At 36.7% G+C, this 22,653-nt stretch overlaps 1 protein-coding gene across 15 annotated transcripts in view; it reads right to left on the reverse strand.

The window, feature by feature from the left end:
• CACNB2 (calcium voltage-gated channel auxiliary subunit beta 2) overlaps positions 1-22,653 on the reverse strand; it is a 245,833-nt gene that overhangs the window by 18,310 nt on the left and 204,870 nt on the right. For 11 of the 15 annotated variants that reach the window (XM_040545622.1, XM_040545621.1, XM_040545619.1 and 8 more), the window contains 6 exons: positions 19,474-19,610; positions 17,712-17,788; positions 13,760-13,893; positions 10,264-10,344; positions 9,888-9,946; positions 7,479-7,588 (listed from right to left, as the gene is read on the reverse strand). In XM_040545622.1, the coding sequence (XP_040401556.1) occupies positions 7,479-7,588; positions 9,888-9,946; positions 10,264-10,344; positions 13,760-13,893; positions 17,712-17,788; positions 19,474-19,610 (598 nt within the window). Of the gene's footprint in view, positions 1-7,478; positions 7,589-9,887; positions 9,947-10,263; positions 10,345-13,594; positions 13,615-13,759; positions 13,894-17,711; positions 17,789-19,473; positions 19,611-22,653 lie in introns of all 15 variants that reach the window. The other 4 variants (XM_040545628.1, XM_040545625.1, XM_040545623.1 and 1 more) reach the window with 1 other exon arrangement.

Raw genomic sequence — 22,653 nt, forward strand, 5'->3', positions numbered from 1 at the left:
TAAGATACATTATAAAGAGACAAACAAAATTTTCCTTAACAAATTGAAAACTTTTTTTTTTCCTTCTTTTCTTTGAACTACATTAGATCCATGAGACTTTGAAATGGAAATATACCCTTAGACAAATTTTTGCATTTGTGTTCCATGGCCTCTGTAAATAGGGAAGGAGTCTTCTGAGGCTTAACTAGCACTCTTTTAAGCTTCCCCCTCAACCCCACTATTATCAGGGCAGTATTTACTAGAAACATCATATATATAACAACTGTTATTAAATCATCAAACATGGAGAATACATAACAATATTATCATATATACATAATGTGTGCGTAAACTGTTAGCATAGTTACAAACATTCAACTGTTTTTTTTTTTTTTTTTTTTACATAGACATCAAGAAACTAAAAATACAAGGCTGAAATTTGCACTGATAATCCATTACTATTTCTTCAAGCATTTATGTTTCAATTCCAGAAAACAAAACTCTGGAAATATCAGTGAAATGATGTGAATGGGAGCTTTATATTTGTCTTGAGACACATTTCCAAAGGTAGGCACTCAACTGAACATGCAAAGTAGGTGCATATAATGCCTTACGGCATATGCGCATACAGTTAGGTACAATAGTAAATAAGCAGATTCACAGCCTTTGGACTGCAATCTATTGCACATCTACACACAATAACAGATCAGCATTCACATGTGTGTGTTAGAATATGCAGATTAGGTACAGACACCTTAGAAATTTACAGTGGAAAACACAATCTTTAGTGTTTACTTGTCAATCTCAACTTTATTTTTAGAACTGCTTAATTAATTGGTTGAGAATACTTAAACAAAGAAAAATGAAAGGATTTTTGGATAAAACAAAAACAAATTTAGCAACACAGTACAGCACTGGCTTTTGTCTATCAGTGAGTCACTTACTAGAAACACAAGTGGTTTTGTGAGGTACAATAAAGCATTGAACACAAAACAGCAGGAAAAGTAATTTGCAAGCTTGTATACATACCCAAAACATCTGGAAAGGGAGAGCATTAATGAAGCAAAGAATGGAAAAAGCCAAGACAATCAGGTTCTTGTACAAAGCATACAGCATGAGGCAAGGTTATAACAAGTGTAACATACACAGAAACAACAAGAAAAAGGTTCGGGCCATTTTGACAAAGAAATGCAGCAAAAACACAAAGCTGGTTCAGCAGTTTCTGCAAATGGCATGTGCACATATGGAAGTTTAACTAAGTCAATTGGGATTGCTTTTCAGGTGAATGAGATTTAACCATCTACTGTACCTGCTCAGAGAGCAAAGTCTTTTTTAAAATAATAGATTTCTTATACTCTTTTAAAGACATGAACCAATTGCCCTTTCCTTAAATTTAATTCTAGCATTTCACATGTTAAACAGATAGCAGTATTGACAAGCAAACACTTCCCTTTAACATACAAAACAAGCTTTCATATAAGAGAGGAATAAAACTGTAGTGCCCTACCAAATCTTTATGAGTCAGTTACTATATTTTAATAAGATTCTTGGAGACATTAATTTTACACTAGAATACTCAGAGAATCATAAATATTTAACTGTAGCCTTGGTTTCCAATGAATCAAATCCCCAAATCTATTTTTACCTGATTCCTTTATAGAAGCAAACTTTCAGTCAACAGGTGTCAATTAAGCCCATTGAGACTTCCCTATAATCCTGTGAAGACAGTTCCTCATGCTAATTCCTACTCCTCATTATCATGTTGTTTGTGTATGCCTCCTTCAAATTAATTGTTTTATTTATTAAATCAGTTCCAAATAGTGGCAACTCACTCAGCTGTTTACTGTGCTATGAACATTCATGAACAATATGCACCATACTGCAAACCTATACTGGGGCATAAGGTAAGAGGTGCTCATTGAATTCTCAGGCAACTGTATTTGGTATTGATGTATTAAGCACATTACCTCTGTACCATATTCATTCATTTCTAGAACAAGAGCCATATATAAAATAATACTTATATGAAAAAACAAGGATATATTTTCAAAGGTCTACAAAATAGCCTTCTCTGCTGCAGTTACAACAGCTGCTCTCAAATGTGAGCATAATTTAGGCAAAAATTAGTCAACTTGACTGTTGAGCTGCTTGATGTACTACATAAAGGGGGGTGAGAAAGCGAACACTTCCCATTGAAGCTGGAAGGGATTTGAATGAACACAGAGCAGTTCTGGGGAGCTGCATTTGCCATACCATAAAGACGTTTTAAAATTATACTGGATGTGGAAATAAGCATGTGGGTTTCAGTTCATGCTCTGCTGGCTGTTCAAGGAGGAGACAGAGAGCAACTCATCCCTCTTGTCCCACAGCCATGGAGCCCCCATTCAGAGCAAGACCATCCTAACCCATTCTTCATTAGCAAGATCAAATTTCATTGCAATAAATATTATTTCTATACAATCAGACTAGAACTAAGTAATTGTAGACACACTGAATAAAAATAGCCACAAACACAGTGTTTGCAGAAATTCTGTCTTTTCCTTGAGGTAACTTGGAAAAAAGAAGGCCCTATTATTCTTATATTACATAAAGGAAAATATAGATGGAGAAAACATTTCCCAGAACCCCTCAGCAGACCTGTAGCAGATACTAGAAAAGAACTAAGGTAACCTGAGTCCTGACTTAATGATTTATCTATGACTGATGTTTTTAATAATATATTTACTGAGATACTTTTATTATACATACTGGTACAGAGCATATATATATATTAATATGTGTTGCATATATATTGGCTGTAAAGCTAACACTTAGAAATTAGGAAATGACAAGATAACTGTCTTAAATCAAACCTTTTGTGGCTTGTAATATAAGACAACATTCTCAAGAACACATAACAACATTTCTGTAAGGCTAATGCCTCAACCAGCACACAACTCCATACACTGTCAACTGATAAGCAGCTATTGAATCATTTACTTTCCCTTCGTCGTCAAATGTGTGTTACATGTCTCATTTAGAGCACATTGTCCAAACCCTTCTCTGAAAATTGAAAGAATAAATTGTTTGTGAGCTAGCTTATGGAACTTACTTTGGTGGTATTTCACTGCTCCAATAAAATCCAATAAAACATCCCAGTTCAGTGAAAATCTGGAATTATTTCTATTTTCCAGATATAAAATTGGATGTCAGAGAATAACCATATTTTCACTCATTTCAGGGGTGGGTAGTGGGGTCCAATTTCAGAAACATACTACCTGATTCTTCTGAGCAATTACTATATTAAAAATTAATTTCAAACTATGAAGATGAAAGCCATCCTACAGGAAACCCTGAGTTCTGGGGATTCTTTCTTCCAAAATGGAACATAACCTTGAAGCTTCTTTTAAAAGTCAGTACTAAGACTCATGACATTCCTGATGCTACTGTGTACTGTCAGCACATGACATTAGTACTGACCTGAGAGAAGAGAAAAATTCTTTGAGCTAGGTTGGACATGAAAATAGTATCTCCCCAGCTGAATGACTGCAAGGAAAGAGCCTAAAATAAGAGGACTTCTGGGGAACAAAGCGTCGTAAGCCTGGTATTTGGCAAGGTACCCAACAGTAGCTCCAGCAGCCCATAAAACACTGCCTGGTTTCCATCTGCATTTTAAAAATCAGTACGCTACTGTGTAAAATGCTGATTTTGATGACACACATTATCTTTTGATGGGTTTAAAGCCTAAATCTCAGTTGCAGCCACAATACTTAGTACCTCTATAAATCATGCCTGAGGAATGCAGAAAGTACAGGGGTGGGGGTGGGAATTGCCATCTATAAAGAGCCTGTAAATAACTAGTCCAATGCCATACAGGAAACTCTATCAGAAACAGCATGAGCCACTATTGCTAGTTTGGTCAAAAAAGAGCCTCCCTTTCCACTCCTTGTACACTGCACCTCACCTCCAACTTGGTGAGCCCAGATTGCCATTGGTGCAGCAAAGGGGCCTGTCAGGAAGGGGACCAAGGCGATGCCCCTTCCCCTGCACCTTCCTCCACCCTCCATCAGCACCAAGCCTGGCTCTAGGCATGGGTGGTCACCACAATCCAGGCACAGCATGCTCTGAACTCCCTTGGTGAACTTTACAAGGTGCCACCTCCAGAGCCAAACCCTCAGTGGTGCCACAGAGCTACTTGTAGGCCCTGGGTGAGGAGTGCAGGCTGCTGAGATTCAAAACAGAGGCTCATGGCACATCATGCTGTAGCTTACAGACTACTGGGTTGTAGGCAGCAGACCACCCTCTCCCACTGGGGCAGTCCCATTTTTGAACAGGGAATCAACGTCTGCTGAACAAAAAGAGAGAGATCAATGCTCAGTATACTTAAGACTGAAATTCTGATCCCTCTTCCACACCAGATGCAGCAGAAGCTTGACTCTGGGTGTTGTATAGCTCAAAAATGTTTTAATTACTGGGGTATGAGCTGCTTTGAAGGTAGAAGATGGGTGATGATGAATATTCCTCTTTATGAAAATAATTTTATCTTATCTTGGTTCCAACAAATCTCCTCCGTAAAAACTAGCAGATATATCACCACAGGTGTTTTTGTTCAAATCAATATTTTCTGGCCTGCCATAAATTTAAATTGAAAATGCCCTATTGTACTTTTAGAGAACTTCCTTTGCTTTCCTGAAGTTTTTTACCCCATATATTATACAAGCTTAATAGCAACTGAAACAGTTGCTGACCTCTGTTTCTGAGCAGTTCCAATTTCCCGTTACAAATTTGTACATTTTTCAGAAAAAAAATAAAAACTAAGACAGAGGATTGATGGAAAACTAGACCACAAACACAACCAAAGACTAAACCGCAGACTTAGTCGTGGTACTAAGCTGAATAGTTAACCTTTATACTATTACTTCATAAGCTTTATTTTGCACAACTTCAATTTGCAAATTTAATAATATTCTCGTAATGGACTTTTTGGTGACTTACAAGTATAGCATCACATAAACTGAAAATAAAAACTCCACTATCTGGTATGAGATTGCCACTCACCTCTGCTACTTCAGCCAGCAAAGCACTCACAGCAGTGATAATGCTGTCATCTTCTTTGTGAACCACTGCTAGAAGAGGCCACCTAAAGGCAGGCTACAATGACATTTTCGGATTCTGATTCTACTTCTACCTCGATGTACGTTGCAGCAAGCAAGGGAACAGGCTGTAACACTCTTTGACACTCTTTGTATTTTCTTTTTTTTTTTCTTTTCCTTTTTTTTTTTTTTTCCCCTTGCACAAGTGTTTTCCCACTGACTTACCAAAACAGTTCTATTTTCTGACTCCAGTTATTTTATCCTATCTTAGTTTTCCTGCCAATCCACTGCCCCCACATCATCATTTCCCTTTCTGGCTTCCTTCCTGACTGGTTTTGCTCTTCCCATGGTTTCCCCCATGTCTGGAGCACAGCTCCTAGGAGTGCTTCACCAGCAGCTTCAACTTTCCCAGCTCCTACTCTGTAACTCCAACCTTTTCTGTAACGGTGTCTCACCTCTTGCCTTTCTCCCTACTCCTTCAGTTGAACACCTTTAAATTAAACATCTTTTTACTCCATTCTGCACAGCACAGTAGATAATGAAAGCTTAAACACAAGTACCTTCCTGTTTCATTGTGTTTTTCTGCCCTGATCCAATCTGCTGGGGGCAGGTTCTGCTCAGCATCATCGCCGGACCTTGCCCAGCAGGAGCCAAGTATTTAAGTAATCCAGATACAAAGCTTGGCATGCATTAACTGTGCTTCTACTAATGCTTATAGGAATTTGGTCATGGTTGCTCATTATTTTCATAAAAATACTCAGGAGCACATAACTGGAATACATTTCAGCTCACAAATTTCAAAACCTTGCTAGATTATTAAGTGTATGGGAGTATTGGAGCTTCTGAAAGAAAAGGTTTTGAGAATTTTTTAACACAGGTAAAATTAATTTTTGTCCTATCTTGTTAAAAGTGACCTGGTTGATCTAGTATTTCCCAAGATAATTTAAAACAATTTTATAAATCAGTTAAATTTTAGCACAGTTATAAACAACTGAAAAACAGATCTATAGCAGGAAATATTAGCTAATAATAACAGGCATCAGTTACAACAGACAGACATACCTGTCTATAAACATTTATACAGAATCAGCCATGTCTTGGATGTTTCCAACTGATATTCTGTTAGCACTTCCATCTTAAATAACTCTAAGATGTTGATAGACTTAAGGTATGGTTTTGCATGAGATAAAGGTGAACAATTCAGAGAGCTTTTTATTATTATTATTATTATTTGTACATTCCTGGGCTGCATTTACTTTATAGTCTCTTTTCCTGTAGATGTTTTTGTGATAGCTATTTTACGTGTATGAAAATATTTTAGCATGGGGAGTAGATGATATTCTTTTTATTACTGCATATATTCGTACAGCAGTGTAACCTCATGCTTTGATGTTCAGTCTGGGAAATTAATTCCCGTGGTTTCTGCTCATGTTCCATGACTAGGTGACCTCCATCTTTATTACTAATTTTCAGTTCTATTAAGAAAAAAAGTAACACTTCATCTCTTTACTACACTGTTTAACAGACTTTGGACACAAAACTGAAATTCACACTAAAGAATATTCTTGTATATAAAGATATTCATTATGTTACATTACAGTACATTTCATATTTGAAAACACCCAAACTAAGACAAACATGGAAGCCATCAGATTATGTGTAAGTGAAGATTCACATAGCTGAAAACAAGGGTTTTCAGAAATATGCCTTCAAGAAAGGGAAGTCAAACTTCATAAGGCAGAAAAGCACATTCTACAAAAGACAGTTATTTTATGCAAATGTGAAACAGTCAATGCTCATATGTGCTCAGAAATTCTGTTATAAGACTAGGGATAAGGAACACATTCAGTAGGGTGAATGATACTGTTTCCTGTTCCACAAAATTGTAAGATTTCAAAATATGATGTGGTGTCCAGGAGAAATTAAATTCTCTCAAAAGCTTCTGAGAGAAATGCAGTCTTTTAAAGAAAGCCCTAGCTTTGTCTCTTAAAAAAAAATCATAAAATGTGTACTTCAACACTTTTTTTCAGGTCTAAGATATCAGTAGATATCACTACTTGGAACCTCACCAAAGATAATGCATAAAATCTATAACATCCATATAGTTTCAGACATTCTGATACTGTCACTTCTATTTAACCAGAGGAACATCTGCTTAGATTTTATTTAGCTTACGGACAGTTACTTCCTCTCACCAAGGCAAAGAACAAACGTGAAAAGTGAACATAAGCAGGATAAATCAAAATCAGCACTACATTAAGTTTATCTGGTAATGATTTAAAAATGACCTCCAGAGCCAGGATTTCTGAAATACAAGAATCATGATTGTCTCACAGCAGAGAGAAGGCTATTTTTAGCTTACACAGATGAATTAAGAGTAGTGCACTGTACAGCCATTTTTTAGAGAGCATCATTATAATTACTTACCTAAGCTTGATCTCGTGTTAGATCGCTCTATTATCGCATGCTTACTGGGGTTATTTAATACTGAGCGTTTGGCAAGCGAGATGTCTGCTGTGACTCGTGTAATTGATATACTGCAAAAATAAAACAAAATAGAACAGAATGTTATTTATCTTGTGGGGAGAAAAGAGACTCATCTAACATTAGATGATGTCTAAGACTACAGGAAAACAAGTTCTCAGTGCTACAGTATGCTTTTCACAAACAAAACAAAAAAGAAGATATTTTATTTAACTACTATTGTTACAAGAACTATTGTAAAGACATCCTCCTTTCTGCATAGCACCAAACTGCAGTATGACCGTGAACTGCGAAGCTACGTGGATCTGCAGAGAGTGGAGGCATGGACAGGGGAGAGACATGCTGCAGAAGACGCACTTGTCCTCCCTAGGGACTGCAGGCTTGCTGTGGTGAGATCTTGCACCCAGTATGCCCAGCATCAACTCTACAGAGTTTCAGGGCTCTGAAACTCCTAATTCACTGAAAGAAAGTGTAATTTGTCTCCAACTAAATAGGCTGCTTTCTTCTTTCCCTCATTTTGATTAAATCTTTTCAAAGATTTACAACCTGGCTTACCTCAACCATGTGTGTAAGAAATGTAGGGATTTGCAGAGTTAATAGGTGAAGGTAAGGCTCAACAGGCAAGCTAGTACAGCCATGCAATTCTTATCTTTATTATTCAGTTTACTAGCATATGTTTTGTTTTTTAAACTGAGTGCAAGAGCTACCTATATTTTTCCAGAAAGATCCAGAAATATGCTGGCCTCCTAAAAATGGAGACTGCAACACAGAGAAGCAAACCACAGTAGTGAAGAAGCAAATGAAAACTCTGGGCTAAGTATCTGGTAAGCTCAGTTTTGTGTTTAGGAGAAAACATAAGCCAAGAAAAAAGTGGTTACTTCCAGCTGTTTCATGCAGACCTGCTACATAACTTTCTGCATATTCCTCTTCCTAGGAAAACGATTAACCCAGTTTGTTTTGCTTTCCAGGGTCAAAATACACCCTTTGGCTAAATTCCCCTTTAAACTCTGGTCTAATGAGGTTTAGAGGTCACATTTTTCCAGTGCTGAGGGTTAAATCAGACTGATGGTATTCCCTTGTTCTTCCTTGTATGATTTTACTTGCAATTTAAAAGGAGGAAGTGGATTTGCTAAGAACAGGGAGAGCTCCTCTCTAGAAAGCACACTCAGATGCTATTCAGCTGAAATGTAACCAAAGAGGTCATTTCCTAATGAGTTTAATGTGTGTATATATTTTTCTAAAGCCCTATAAAATGTAACAAAGCCAGAAGTTAATACAGAAAAACAGAAATATTTTCAAAATACTGATCAGCAATATCATTTTGAAAATTTAGGCATGATTTAACTTAAGCTAAAAACATAACCAAGTACTATTTCTGGCACAGCTCCTCACAGATAATCCCACTAGCCTTAAAATGAAATCCAACATGTTATCTGTGCTACTGGTTAGTTATCTTTATTTGCTAATTGATGAATAGTACCACATTTTCAATTTTTTTCCTTCCTACGTGCTATAGGAAAATAAAATCCTCTTTTTCAAATTCAATTATGCAGTATTGAACAAAGATTTATCACTAAAAAATGTGTTTTTTTTTTTTTTTTAAATTATTTTAAGATCTGTTAACAACTTTTTAAGTTCATTTTAATATCTTTTGAGATATATCATAGAATCACAGAATATCCTGAGTTGGAAGGGACCCATAAGGATCATTTGGTCCAACTCCTGGCTCCACACAGAACCACCCAAAAACCAGACCATGTGTCTGAGAGCATTGTCCAAACACTTCTTGAACTCCGGCTGGCTCGGTGCCGTGACCACTGCCCTGGGGAGCCTGTCCCAGTGCCCAACCACCCTCTCAGTGAAGAACCTTTCCCTAACACCCAGCCTGACCCTCCCCTGTCCCAGCTCCATGCCATTCCCTCGGGTCCTGTCGCTGTCCCCAGAGAGCAGAGCTCAGCGCCTGCCCCTCCGCTCTCCTCGTGAGGGAGCTGCAGGCCGCCATGAGGCCTCCCCTCAGCCTGCTCTGCTCTGGGCTGAACAAACCCAGGGCCCTCAGCAGCTTCTCATACATCTTCCCCTCTAGACCCTTCACCATCTTTGTAGCCCTCCCCTGGACACTCTGTAATAGTTTTATGTTCTTATATTGTGGTGCCAAAAACTGCACACAGTACTTGAGGTGAGGCAGCACCAGCGCAGAGTAGCATGGGACAATCCCTTCCCTTGACTGATATAACAACAAAAAGAAGTAGCCTACTCTCCAAACAAAGGGTACATACGCCATTATTTCTTAAAAACTAATTAGTGCCTAAGTAGAACCTGAACTCAAGTAAATTTGCAATGCGAAGTACTTACCGCCCTTCGAATCTATGTTTTAAAAAATCAAATAATGCTTTCTGCATCATATCTGTTACCTAAAAGCAAACAAACAACAAATTAATATTCAAATGTGAAACTGATAATACTTGATGTTAATAATTTGGAAAAACCTGTCATTAAAGTTGACAGCAAATCTTGTATCTGAACAATATGATAGGAATATAAGTAATTAATTCTTTATTTGAAATTGGATATGAAATAAAATACGTGACCAGGTATCTAGTAAAAGTGCAAACTGTATATATTTACCTATGAAAAAAAATGTTATTCAGCTTAATTACTTTTGAACATTCAAATTCACATAAAGCAAAATATTTTTGGCAAAATAAAACCATTCCCAACAATCACGTACCTCATATCCCTTCAAAGAAGGCCCCACTAAAACTACTGGTCGCATAGAAGGCACTACATCATAGGGAGGGATGTGCTCTGTCTGTAAAACAGAAAAAGCTCTCAGCATTGCAGCACCTAGGTAGAATGCTCATTACTTACAATATCAGGAACTCTGAATTTCCAGTGATGTCACCACCAGAGGAATTGTGGACTCATTCACTTTTCTTGAAAACTGGTACTACAAGGACTTCACAGGTACAGGGATTTCTTTTGAAGAAGCTTTTAATTGACTTTCAGTTTTCTTACTACTTTTATGTTTGCTCTGGGTAGCTCAAAAACTGTTATTCTGGAGATGTTCACATGTGCCACCCCATAATTTCTGACTGGTTAATTGAAAAGGTTATTTCCAATAGTTAATGACTTGATATGATTGACTCTACAGAGGTGACATCTGTTTTCCCAACAAAATTTTATTTAGGCAAATTACAGAGGCGAAAAATAAAACAAAAAGAAAGGAGAGAAGCCTAACATATCCTTTGTGCTCCAATCTGCGTACTGCTTTGTAAAATATCGTGACACCACTGCAAATTCCAATGGAAGCACTCATAATCTGACTTCCACATTTGCATCCACAATTCACTTCCAAAAGAAAATAAAATAATGACTGATCAAGTTAGTATTTACAGAAAACTTTCATAAACAGAACTTGGGATAGCAATACTTCCACTCTAGGAAGTTCCCATAACCACCCAAGAGTGGATTATGTTAGTACAATATCCACCAAACTACTTACTGATGTATCATGCATGATTTACAAAAAAAACCATTTTGAACTAGAAATGTAAAAAAGATTGCCTGTTTCCAAAGACTGCCAACATTTTTATATTGTTATTGAAATAAAATATAAGCAGATTAAACTGTTTTATTTTCTTTAATAAATGGCTATTCGATATATATACCCAAGAATGACTAATGTTGTTTTCTCAGAAAGGGCTTTTTGTTTTTAAGAAAGGGTTTGGTTTATCTTTGTCTAGGGGAAAAATGTTTCAAATCCAAACCCAGGAGCCTGTGGGTGATACGAAAAGATGGTATACCAGATCCATTTTTCAGATGCCTACATAGTACAAATACATCAGTCAAGACTGTAGAAGACAGTCATTGTTCATTGTTTCAGTACTCAACATATCCCAAGGTATTTCACAATAACATTAAAGTATATACATTCCAAACACAAAAACACAGACAGACATTAATACAGTGACAGCACAAAATGCTACACAAGCGGCAGTCTAAAGCAGTCTAAAACATGGAAAACATTTTTGCAAATGTTTTTAAATATAATTTATCTTCTTTTTTGTTACCTGTAGCTTCACCAGATAATTAGTAACATAAGAATGAATACCAGTGCCCAAGGCATCATAAGCATGTCAAATGAACTTATCTTAAACAGGGCAGAATCTAACTCAACACATTTCAAAGCAAAACCCTGCAGTTACACCGTGCCAGTATTAAAATGCAGCCCTCCAGTGTTCTTGCTGATATTACTAATAATCTGATAAATGTACTAGAGTCAGCTCCTAAGAGAAAACAGTTACAGAAGTGTAAGTGCTTATAGCATGAGTGTCCTGATGCAACAGATCTTTGTTTTAATGCAGCAAACTCTACTGAAGATATTCATGCTAGAAGTTAACCAGCTATTTGAAAATTAGGAAAAGTACAGAAGCTATCTTATTTGATGGAATATGGGTTATATTTAAGATCTGTTCTGCTGAAACAGGCTTTATTAATATTATTTTTAATCTTTGCAGCTTGAAGGTAACAAAGGTATCAGCAGGAAATTGACTAAGTAATCTAATGGAAGCACCTAAGTAATTTAGTACTAGTGAATTTAATATTCTAAGGGACTGGCACTGAGCTATACAGTTTTCACTTGCAGAGTCAAGTTCAGACACGAACTTGGAATAAAAACTAACGTAGTTCAGATTATATATCTTAGTGGTTTGACCATGAATGACTAGTTTGGGATGCCCATTCAATTTTTACTGTAAATGGCAGTATTAGAAAAGCAACTATAACCAGTAAAGACTGTGATATGGAAGAAAAGAGGCCCCACACAATTAAGAGAGATGGAATTTGTCACTATCCAACAACATGCTTTTTTGTCCACAAAACACATCTAAAGATGTATTATGCAGATTAGTATCCAATATACATCAACGTGTTACTCTTCCTTAGCATTTATACTTGGTTATAAATATGATTAATGAAGAAATTATTCAGAAGCAAGAAACTGCTGTTGAGTTCCACAGCGGGCTGTGAATGACATGGTGCTTAACACAACCTACTGAAGAAAATACTAATGACTGAAGATGAGAAGGATCCTATAGTATTTAAAGGAGCTCATGAGAGAATAAAATGTTTTATTCAGCTAAACAGGAGAGCATCCAACAGCACTGGCAAGTGTCACTTGGCACTATTTCTAAGCACCATATACAGTCTGTTGTTACTTTAGATGTGAGTGGTTAAAACAAATGAAGAAGAGCTATGAAGAATTAGAAGATTTAAAACAAAAGTAGAAATGTAATATCCAGTTTCATAGTTTGGCTGCTAGCTAGTGTCTTGATAACATATTCCAGCAAAGATCCTAGAAGCATATGGCATAGCTTGCTGCAACAGGATGCCAATGGCCTAATTCTGCAGTGCTTTGGGCTGTATATGGTGAGACACTGGCTCTCCTGTGAGCCATCAGTACCATTTCCGATAGCTGAGATACTAAAAAAAATCTGACTGATGGAAAGCAAGAGCATTTGTCCAGTAATTTATACATGACAATAGGAAAAACTCACAGTAAACTGCCGAAACAAGTCTGCAGTTTTCCACTGGTCTTGTTCATCTGCAGATTTTGCACCAAGTGAATTAGAAGCTGAAATACTAAGTAAAAAATTCAAGGATTTTGACTATTTGTTGTGTAAGTCCAATCTGAGTATCTGATTAGATTCCAAGAATGATTTCAATAGACTGAGTTTTAATGAAAAAAAATACTTTGAAAAAGAGATAGAAAGAACAAGCATGCACTAGAGGGGTGTATTATATGTATTTATTAGAAATAAATTCCTCAGATTTAGAAGGCCTTCTAAGTGTGTCTATTTATTCCATCAAAAAGGATAAGTACTGTAGCAGGGTTTCATGGATGCTCTGAACTTAGGACTTTATCTTTTAGTGTACTGAATCCTCTAACAGCTTGATTAATCTCTTCTTTCAATCTAGGATAGCTGCATTGTTAAACTGGGGTAATAATGCTAATGATGCCAGTGGCAGGATAAACATAGGTAATGCTGATATAAACTTACCGATTTCTGCTTCTGCTTAGCTACAGCAGCATGGAAAAGAAACAAAGAACAACAAAGCATGCATGTTATTGGCTTGTCAAAAGACGCAGACAATTAACAGGACTAGAAATGTGACGCAGTGCAGGTGAGCAGGTGGACAAATGGGAGCTTGGAAGTTGGTGTTACCTTCTTAAAGAAGGGCATTCTTTTCTCTTTGGAGTGGGGTGATGTTACACTGTTTGCACTGGGTTTGGGGGAGCGATGGTTTGCTGGAATATCATTTTCTTCTGCATCTAAGCCAGTGGCATCTATGTCTATAGCTATATACAGACAAACAATTCAGAATTATCAGATGACAGGGAAAGTAAAAATAGGTTAAAAAGGAAATTAAAAAATAAAGAAAAATCCTGTCCAGAGTAAAATAAAAATTTAAAAAATCAACCATGAATACAAAACACAATAAAACAATGGGAAAAATTTAAAGGTGCAGTACATTAGGATTAGAAAACACAAAGCAGTCTGTAGCAGCTACTGTAACATTTTCCTCTGATCCCTTATTACAAAATTAAATCAGACATACACATAATTACGCTTAGAAAACAGAGGGGTGGCCAAGTTTTTTTGTTATACCAGTGTAAATCCAAACTAATCCACTGGAATAAAAGAGACTTGTACCAAAGTAAAAAACAGAATCTGACCAACAGCATTTGGCCAACAAGATTTGAATTATTTTACAGTGATGAACACTAAATAAAAAATGTGCATCATCAACTGAAATTTGAAGTGTTACTAGTGTGTACTTGGAAATAAAAAAAAAAAAAAAAAAAAAAAAAAAAAACATAAAAATAATTTTTGGAGCCAAAAAAATAAAAATCAGCCTAATAGTGGTACAGTAATATCAATATTTATCTTAGGGCATACTACAATTGGTATTTTTAAACCACTTTAACTAAAAATGCACAGTAGGCATAAGATACATTTATTAAAAATAATATAAACAGACTTACAAATAATGAAAACTAAAAAGAAGAGGTATCAGAAGAGAGAAAATAGATCCAAGTTATCTCAGAGACCTGGATCCTGTGTGAAGAGTGAGGATACAGGCAGAGCAAAATGGAGCTGAATACAACAAACCACTGTTCAACCTCTTTCCCAAAGGAATAAACAGCGCTCAAAGCCTGTACCATAAATATAAAATAGCTACCCTCTTTAGCAAGTAACTAGCTTGCAAAGTATAAGCAAAAATCATCAGAGACTCAGAAATAAACACATCTTCAAAATGCAATGTCATCCTGAAGACAAAGCCCAATGGATACCTGACAACCAAAAAATGAGACACTTCATAAGCCTTCTTGTTTACAGCACCCAATCCTGATCTTAGGTACTGTATTAATATTGTTTTCATAAAGCAAGTACATACACAAAAGTGATCCACAAACATGCTGTACAACATCACCCTTGCGTGAAAAGATCTTACCCACCTCTTGACACCCGCTGGTAACAGGCCCATCTTCTCCTGCCATTATCATGCACTGAATGTAACCCTAAATAATCTGTAAGCAGTATCGTTTGTATAGACTTTATCCAAAACTATAATTAATCAGTGTAAACTATTATGAAACCACCTTAGTGACCTGCTTTCAGCTGCTTGATGAGTGGGACATCAATTAATACAGCAGCCTGAGCTAATAAATTATGCAACACACAAATATTTCTGTCAAGGCTATGTGCAACTGCTGATTTAAGAAACACTTGGGACAGCGATCTCCTCCTTTTGAGAGGAGTATATTTTCCCATTTGAATTGTCTACACATCTAATGCCACGATCCCTGACATGCCTTGAGTTTGTACCTCTCCCTTTGAGGCTGACCTTGCCAGAAAAGCCCATGAGCAGATCTGCAGCCTGTTTCTATACTCCTGCTCCTAAAAACAGCCACAGAAATCACGTAACATTTTCTTCTAGCAAAGCTGTTCCTTCATCCTCTTCATAATTATAAAAAGAACATATTATCTTTTCTTGAATACAGGCCAGCACAGCCGCTATATAAACCACTCATAATAAGACATATTAGAACACCTCCACTAAAATCATCTGTAAAGAAAATTGGGATTGTTAAGTTTTTCCTGTAAAAGAGAAATGCAGCATTTGATCAGCTATCAATATCTTCATTTTTCATTCTCAGTTTCCCCATTACATAACATCTGTGACAGGTGTTTTTTTTAACTGTCAATTATTTTTAGTTAGCTGATTTTTTTTTTTCCCAAACTCATTTTCCCAATTATCCACATCCTGTTTGGTAGTCATTGAGGACTGTATGGGTTGATTTATTTATTTATTTTAAGTCTTTCTTCACCTTGTTTCATGCTTTTGCAGCACTAGTTTATATAGGGAAAAAACAAACAAACTGTAACTCAAAGTCAAAACATGAAGTTAACTTATTCTTGTTATCTTTTCTTCAACTTATTAAATAATTGATGTGTTTGCCATTTATTACACTTTCACAAAAAGGAGGCCTGGGACTAGCAGAAATGGACCAGGTCAGAATTGAACTGCACTTCAAAGTCAAGTGAGTTCTTGTCTGTAGCATTAGTTACAAATTATGCTTCTTTCACCCTTGGTATGTTTTAAGATAAGCAACAAAATACTGCAGATCCCAAATATAAAGACCATAGTATAAGCAAACACAATCTACTCATAAACACTCTCCAAATTTTCAATGTAACTGAAACAACTTAAATAGATTTTCTTCTTTCTCCAGAAAACGATGTTTCTGAAAACTACTGTCTGAAGAAATGACTCAATGCAATGAAAATTACAGCATCACTAGCAATCAGTGAGTGGGCAACCTAATTATGCTATCTATTCTCTTACCTTTAAATTCTGTGCAACATTCTGAAAATTTCATATGTACTGCTATCTAAGTGGGTTTAGTATATAAAAATATTATAACATTTCAGTTGCTCTAATTAGAAAATTACAATATAGGTCTGTGGACACTTTCTACTGCAAAAACGCAGTCATTGAAAAGGGGCCTTAACAGTAAATAGGACAGTTAAAGGCCTTTGTACGGCCACAAAAGATTAACGTGTGTTCTACCAACTTGTGACAGACACATATTAGTAAACTAAAATATATATTTTCCTACAAAAATGGCAGATAGGGAACATAAGTGGAATTTTGATAAACAAATTGCAACTGTAATAAAGTTGGTCATTACAAACAAATTTATGTTTTCACAAGAAGGACAGATACATTTTTCAATTAATTTAACCACATGAAGGTACTACCATAACTTGACTGAACTCCTGTCTCTCTCTTAATGTCCATGTAAATGCTTTAAAATCTTCAGGACCATTTTAAGATGCCTGCTCCGTATGCCAGCTCCATATAAACTAACGATATGAAAACACTCATCTCAGTCTCTGTAGCCAAGACGCTAGCAATATTCACTAGTATTTTCTGACGTCAGGTATTCCAACTGTCCTTTTTTTTTCTGAGGAGAAGATAAAGATTACAAAGGGACTAACGCCAGTGTCCTACTCCAAATCATGATGAATTTGCTTCATACTTCTTAAATCTAACATAACCAAAGTTAAAATCTGTCTGTTGATGCTCTAAATTCAAAACAATACTCGTGAAGTCTTCTGTCAGAAAAGAAAAAGAAAAAAAAGATAACCAGTATGCTAGAGTTATGTGAAGCAGATTTTCATTATCAGAACTGTGAAACTGAAAACTCCTGTTAAAAAAATGATGTGGTTGTTGATGCTACGGCAGAGACCTCATGGGCATTTTTATTCTTATTGCTGTTTTTTCTCCTCTACCAGAATATATTTCTTGTTCAGCAGGATTCCCCAGACCAAGTCTTTAACTATCTCATCACGAGACTGTCTCACCACTTGACTATTCCTCTGCTATAAAACCTCGCGGGAAAAGCAAAGAAGGAACTCTGTGGATTGCTAAGAGCCTATCATTGCCTAACCTTGCAGACATTATTTCTACTACTTCAAATGAACCCAAATCAGACCGATAGGGCAATGCAAACACACTGGAAATAAGAAAAACAGAACTAAAAGTAATATAAATTTTAGCAGATGAAATGACTGATTCTGTAATCTGAAGGGTTCATGACCTACTCACCAGATGATGGAGGCGTCGATTTTCTGGAACTAGGAACTATATCACCCAGACTGGATGAAGAGTTTCCTCCTGATTTACTGGAGTAAAGCAACAAATTAGTTTGAAGTTTTATAGCTTTCTCAGTATTTATTCTAGCCTATTTATTACTTGTTTTATAAATGAGCTGCTAGCCAGAAGCAAACAACATTTCTGACAGTGGTATAAAATATACATCTTACACAAAACGTATGTACATTTTGAAGACTGAGGAAGTGCAAACACCAATCACGCTCCTTGCTCTGCTGTGCAACTTCATTCAGCTACATATGCTCTTACTGTGATCTAATCTTTAATGACAATTAATATTATTACCTACTACTATAAAAAAATTTTAAACCAATAAGAATATCTGTTTAACAGAATAATTATTAAGAGTGCCCTAGTGAAACTGACAGTGTGTTTGTCTAATGTCTTTTCAATTTAATTAAGCTGTGTTGGTACAAGGTAGCGCTTAGGTAAAAGAAGTCTGTCCAATGAAGATAAAACAGTCTAAGATTTTGTCACGTTCTACTTTGTGAAAGCCTAACCAAGTGGTGCAAATGGAAAAAATATTTTTAGCAACTTTATTTTTGTTACCGTAACTAGAAAAGCACTGAAATGAATGTAAGAACGTATGTTTCTCTCTTCAAACAATTAATGCGGCAGTACTAGTTGATACTTCCTCTATCTTAAAATATTTATAATCACTAAGTAAATTTATTTGTAGTATAGGACAGCGTTATCTCCAGTGAGATGTTCTGGAGAACAGAAGCTTGTACAATTTGGGAAGTGACCAAGTCATTGGGTCAGATGTGGCTGCATCAGAAAGGCCAGGAGACGAGTAAGGAACCAACTTCCTCCTGCTGAGGATGGGACACTCATACAAAAAGCATTTCCCAGCCAGTAAAGACAGCTGACACTGCAGCATCCTGGTCTCCTCCTCATGTTGATATGTTCTTCAGACACTGCTGCCCTTCCCATTGGAGCAGAAAAGCTTTTCTGACTTGCAAAATGTTTCCCAGATGTTTTCTCAGCTCCAGCTCCATCCCACTCAAACATAGTAGTAATATTTCTGTATCCTATATACTCAAGGAGAAGCAAATGGCATTTGTTTCTACATATGTTACTTTTTGATGGAAAACTACTGTATTAAGCATTCCATAGAAAGATCACAGTATTAGATCTTACATTATTGAACAATACAGTTAGATATTGAATCTGCATTTTTATGTCATTATGGCTGCAGTCAGACACAACAAATGAGACAGAACAAAACATTTTTCTCTGAGAGCTAAATAACAGCCACTGGCTTCACTGTATGAAAAAAAAAATCATATTAACATTCTCTGTAATTTCCGAAATCATCTTTAAAACGGTTTAGTACATATAGTATTGTGAAAAAAATATAACATTATAGAACTTAGGGGGATTGATTTTTAGCTCAAAAATTGTGCTTGCACATAGCAAATGTACTAACTGCAATGTGTATCTACAAATACTGTATGAAACTAAACCAGAATGAAAATCACAGGCCATCACAGACCACTAACCTAAGCACCTGCTTGCACTCTGCAATGTCAATGACATTATTAATCGTATACATAAATATTACTTTTTTCATTGACTCAACGTTTTTGAAACCATCAATTTTAACAATTAAAGAGATCTACAACATACACAGCATTGATTTCCAAAATAACTGCTACAAGCAGTGCTACTACTTTTAATGTTTTGTTGTTGTTACCTGGAGTAGAATTTCCCTTGCTTTGCCTTTTGTTCATGCTGCAGCCTCATGTTTTCTAGTTTGACTGGGCTTGGTATGAATCCTATTTCACAGCCTTCTTTTACCAACCGTCCTATCCACCAGTCATTATTAAATTTCTACAGAAAAAAAAAAAAAAGAAATAAGTCATGTATTATGAAATTACTGTATTTGTGATCATTTTGTTATTATTTTTAACTTGCAGCTAAGTCATTTTATGTAATTCTTCCCTGCAGTTAATCATTGTACTATGTTATTATGGCAATGAAGAATAGTGGTAATGTTCAGAAATACATTAAAATAATTATACCTTCCAAATTATTAAAATGCTACAGTACTTAAGCAGAAACTTTCCCTCACAAAACATCATGATTCTCCCTGGCTGTTAATTCCACCCATTTCACCATCTTTATTTCTTTCTGCTTCACAGTCTTTTCTCTTCATACATTAGTTTCTTTTGTTCTCCCTTGATCTTTCTTCTCAGTGGACACCAGAGATTTCTTCTGATCTGCTCCTATCCACTGCAACAATTTTTACAATCTATTTTTTTCTTACCGTATTAAACTCAGTTCTATACTTTAAATAAAATACCACTTCTCAAACTCTACTGCTTCTCTGAACTCACCACTACCTTCTGAAATATGACCACATTCCACTTCTTATATATCTTCTGCTACCTACCTGCATACAGCTCATGTGATCTGTATGTTAAGCAGACAGTGACAGATACACAAGGAATGGATATCTTTGGATAACTAAAAAAATTAGAATTATACAAATGCACATGATATTTCAATTAACTGAATTTCTGCCATTTAAGTATGAGATAATGAGTGCTCCAATTTAATAATATTTATTCATATGCTTTATTGGGTTTACGTGGCAATGGTTTGGTAGCAGAGGGCTGCAGGCATGGTCTCTGTGAGCAGAGCCCAGCAGCTGCCCCATGTCAGAGCAGAGCCAGCTCCAGATGGCTCCAAAAGAGAACCATCACTAGCCAGAGCCGAGCCAGGGAGCGATGCTCAGTGGGCCTCTGGGAGAGCAGATTTAAGGAACTGGGGGAAAAAAATACAAACTGCTGTGCAACAGCAGCTTGGAGAGAGGGGTGAGAGCCAAAACTGTTGACCCCAAGGTCAGTGCAGCAGGAGGGCAGGAGGTGCTCCAGGCATCCCCTGCGGCCTGTGGAGAGGCCCCTGGTGGAGCAGGCTGTCCCCCTGCAGCCCATGGGTCCCACATGGAGCAGATCTCCACGCTGCAGCCCGTGGAGGAGCCCCCGGTGGAGCAGGTGGATGTGGCCTGGAGGAGGCTGTGACCTATGGAGAGGTCCCGCAGGAGCAGGCTTTTCTCAAAGCTGTGTTAGTTCAAACATCTTATTAAAACTGTAACTTTTCGCTACAAAATGCTAACTAAAGACATTCATGTGCGTTTCAAATACACTGTAAGACAATATAGGTGGAAGAAGACTATAGTAATTGAGTCAACAGAGGTTGCCATTATATGGATCTGGCCTATGTTATACACAAAATCTGCAAAAGTAGTATCGCTTAGCTTGGTAAAAGGAAGAGACAGATAATTAAAAAAAAAACACCACTATATTAAAATCTGAACAGTCAGTACTTATTAAAACTGTCCTATAGTACAACAGACAAAACTAGTCAATTTAATTAATAGAAGTACTAAATCTATAGGAATTTTTTCTTCTTACAAAAATAAAAGCACCTTCTTACAAAAATAAAAGCACCTTCTTACAAAAATAAAAGCATTCATGCTTGCAAAGTCTCAACGCTAACTGCTGTTGTCAGTATATGAAAAGGAGGATAAGGTAGTTTTATGAGAAAGTAATACCGCAGATGACACTTCCTAATGTTACAAAGCAATAGCAGAAATTTTGGTAGTGATGTGTCCAGCTCTCAAGTTGCTGGCTGGGGTGAGTGATTCTCTTTAAGACAGCTGTGCTTGGAGAGCCAAGTGAAATACAAAGAGGAATTAAATGCAAAGCAGAATTATGGCCATGCATTTAAGCCCTGAAAAATTCAGGATTGACTGTGATGCAGGACATGTTTCTTCATACAGGAAGCAATCTGTCATCTTTATATGTACTGAGTTTTAATGACTCTAACTTAATAATAAAAACAAATTTCCCTCATATTTAATCAGTGCAGCCCTCAAGAAGAAATGAGGTTTTCCTTGCTTGAGCCCTCTTAGCAGCATAAATTGGAGAAAACTCCTCACAGACAAGAACAGGACAACATCAATCCTACATTGCTGTGCAGTCAAACATCACGGGAGATTGTCATACTGTTGTTTTTTGTTGTTGTTGTTTTTCTTAAATATTTGTGATGTGAAAAGCAACGCTACATTTTATAGCAGTGTATATAATATGATTTTTTACTTTCATCTGCAGAAATAATTAAATTGTAGAGATTTCAGTTCTCCCTACGTTAACTCTAGGAAGCACCAAAATGAGTGAAGGAGCAATGTCTGGTTGGTTACAGAGCCTTGGAGATCAAGCAGGAGAGGGCCACTGCAGGGGAATGGGCAGGATGAGGAAGGGGTGCTACTTGGGCACCCTCCAGAAGAGGTCTGAGCCCCCCAGAAGCAGCAGCCACTGCCCAACGAGTCTGATTCCTTGGGCTCCCAGCCTGGCAGTGCACCTGACTGGAGTGCAGGGTCCCAACTACATCCCTGCTCTGGCCTAGCATCACTGGACAGTCAACTTCCCTGAACTGCTCAGAGGGGAAAAAAAAAATTGATTTTTAAAGTCAGTTAGTTCAGAGTGCTTGTTGTATTACACCTGAAGCTGCATAAAGAACTGCAGTCTAATCTCGTTTTTCATTCCACAGCGCTACATGCACCCACCCACAGACAATATAACACCTCAGCTGAGTTAAGCTTCCTTTCAAGATATTTCTGAAGATTAGGAAAAGTTTGGGAAACTCTGTCTTCCTCATTATCTTCCATGTATTTTTACACCCAAGACTAAGTTCAGCTATGAGGGAAAAAAAAACCACACACATATATTCTAACAGAAATATGCTGACAGCCTGTTTCTGGTTCACATGGAAACAGGGGAAAGGCTTGATGTGAAGTCAGAGATTACCAGCTCATTTGACATATGGATGGAATAGATAATCATACAAAATCATTTAATGCAACCAAACT

This window comes from Cygnus olor, chromosome 2, assembly GCF_009769625.2.
Source record: "Cygnus olor isolate bCygOlo1 chromosome 2, bCygOlo1.pri.v2, whole genome shotgun sequence".
Lineage (NCBI taxonomy): Eukaryota > Metazoa > Chordata > Aves > Anseriformes > Anatidae > Cygnus > Cygnus olor.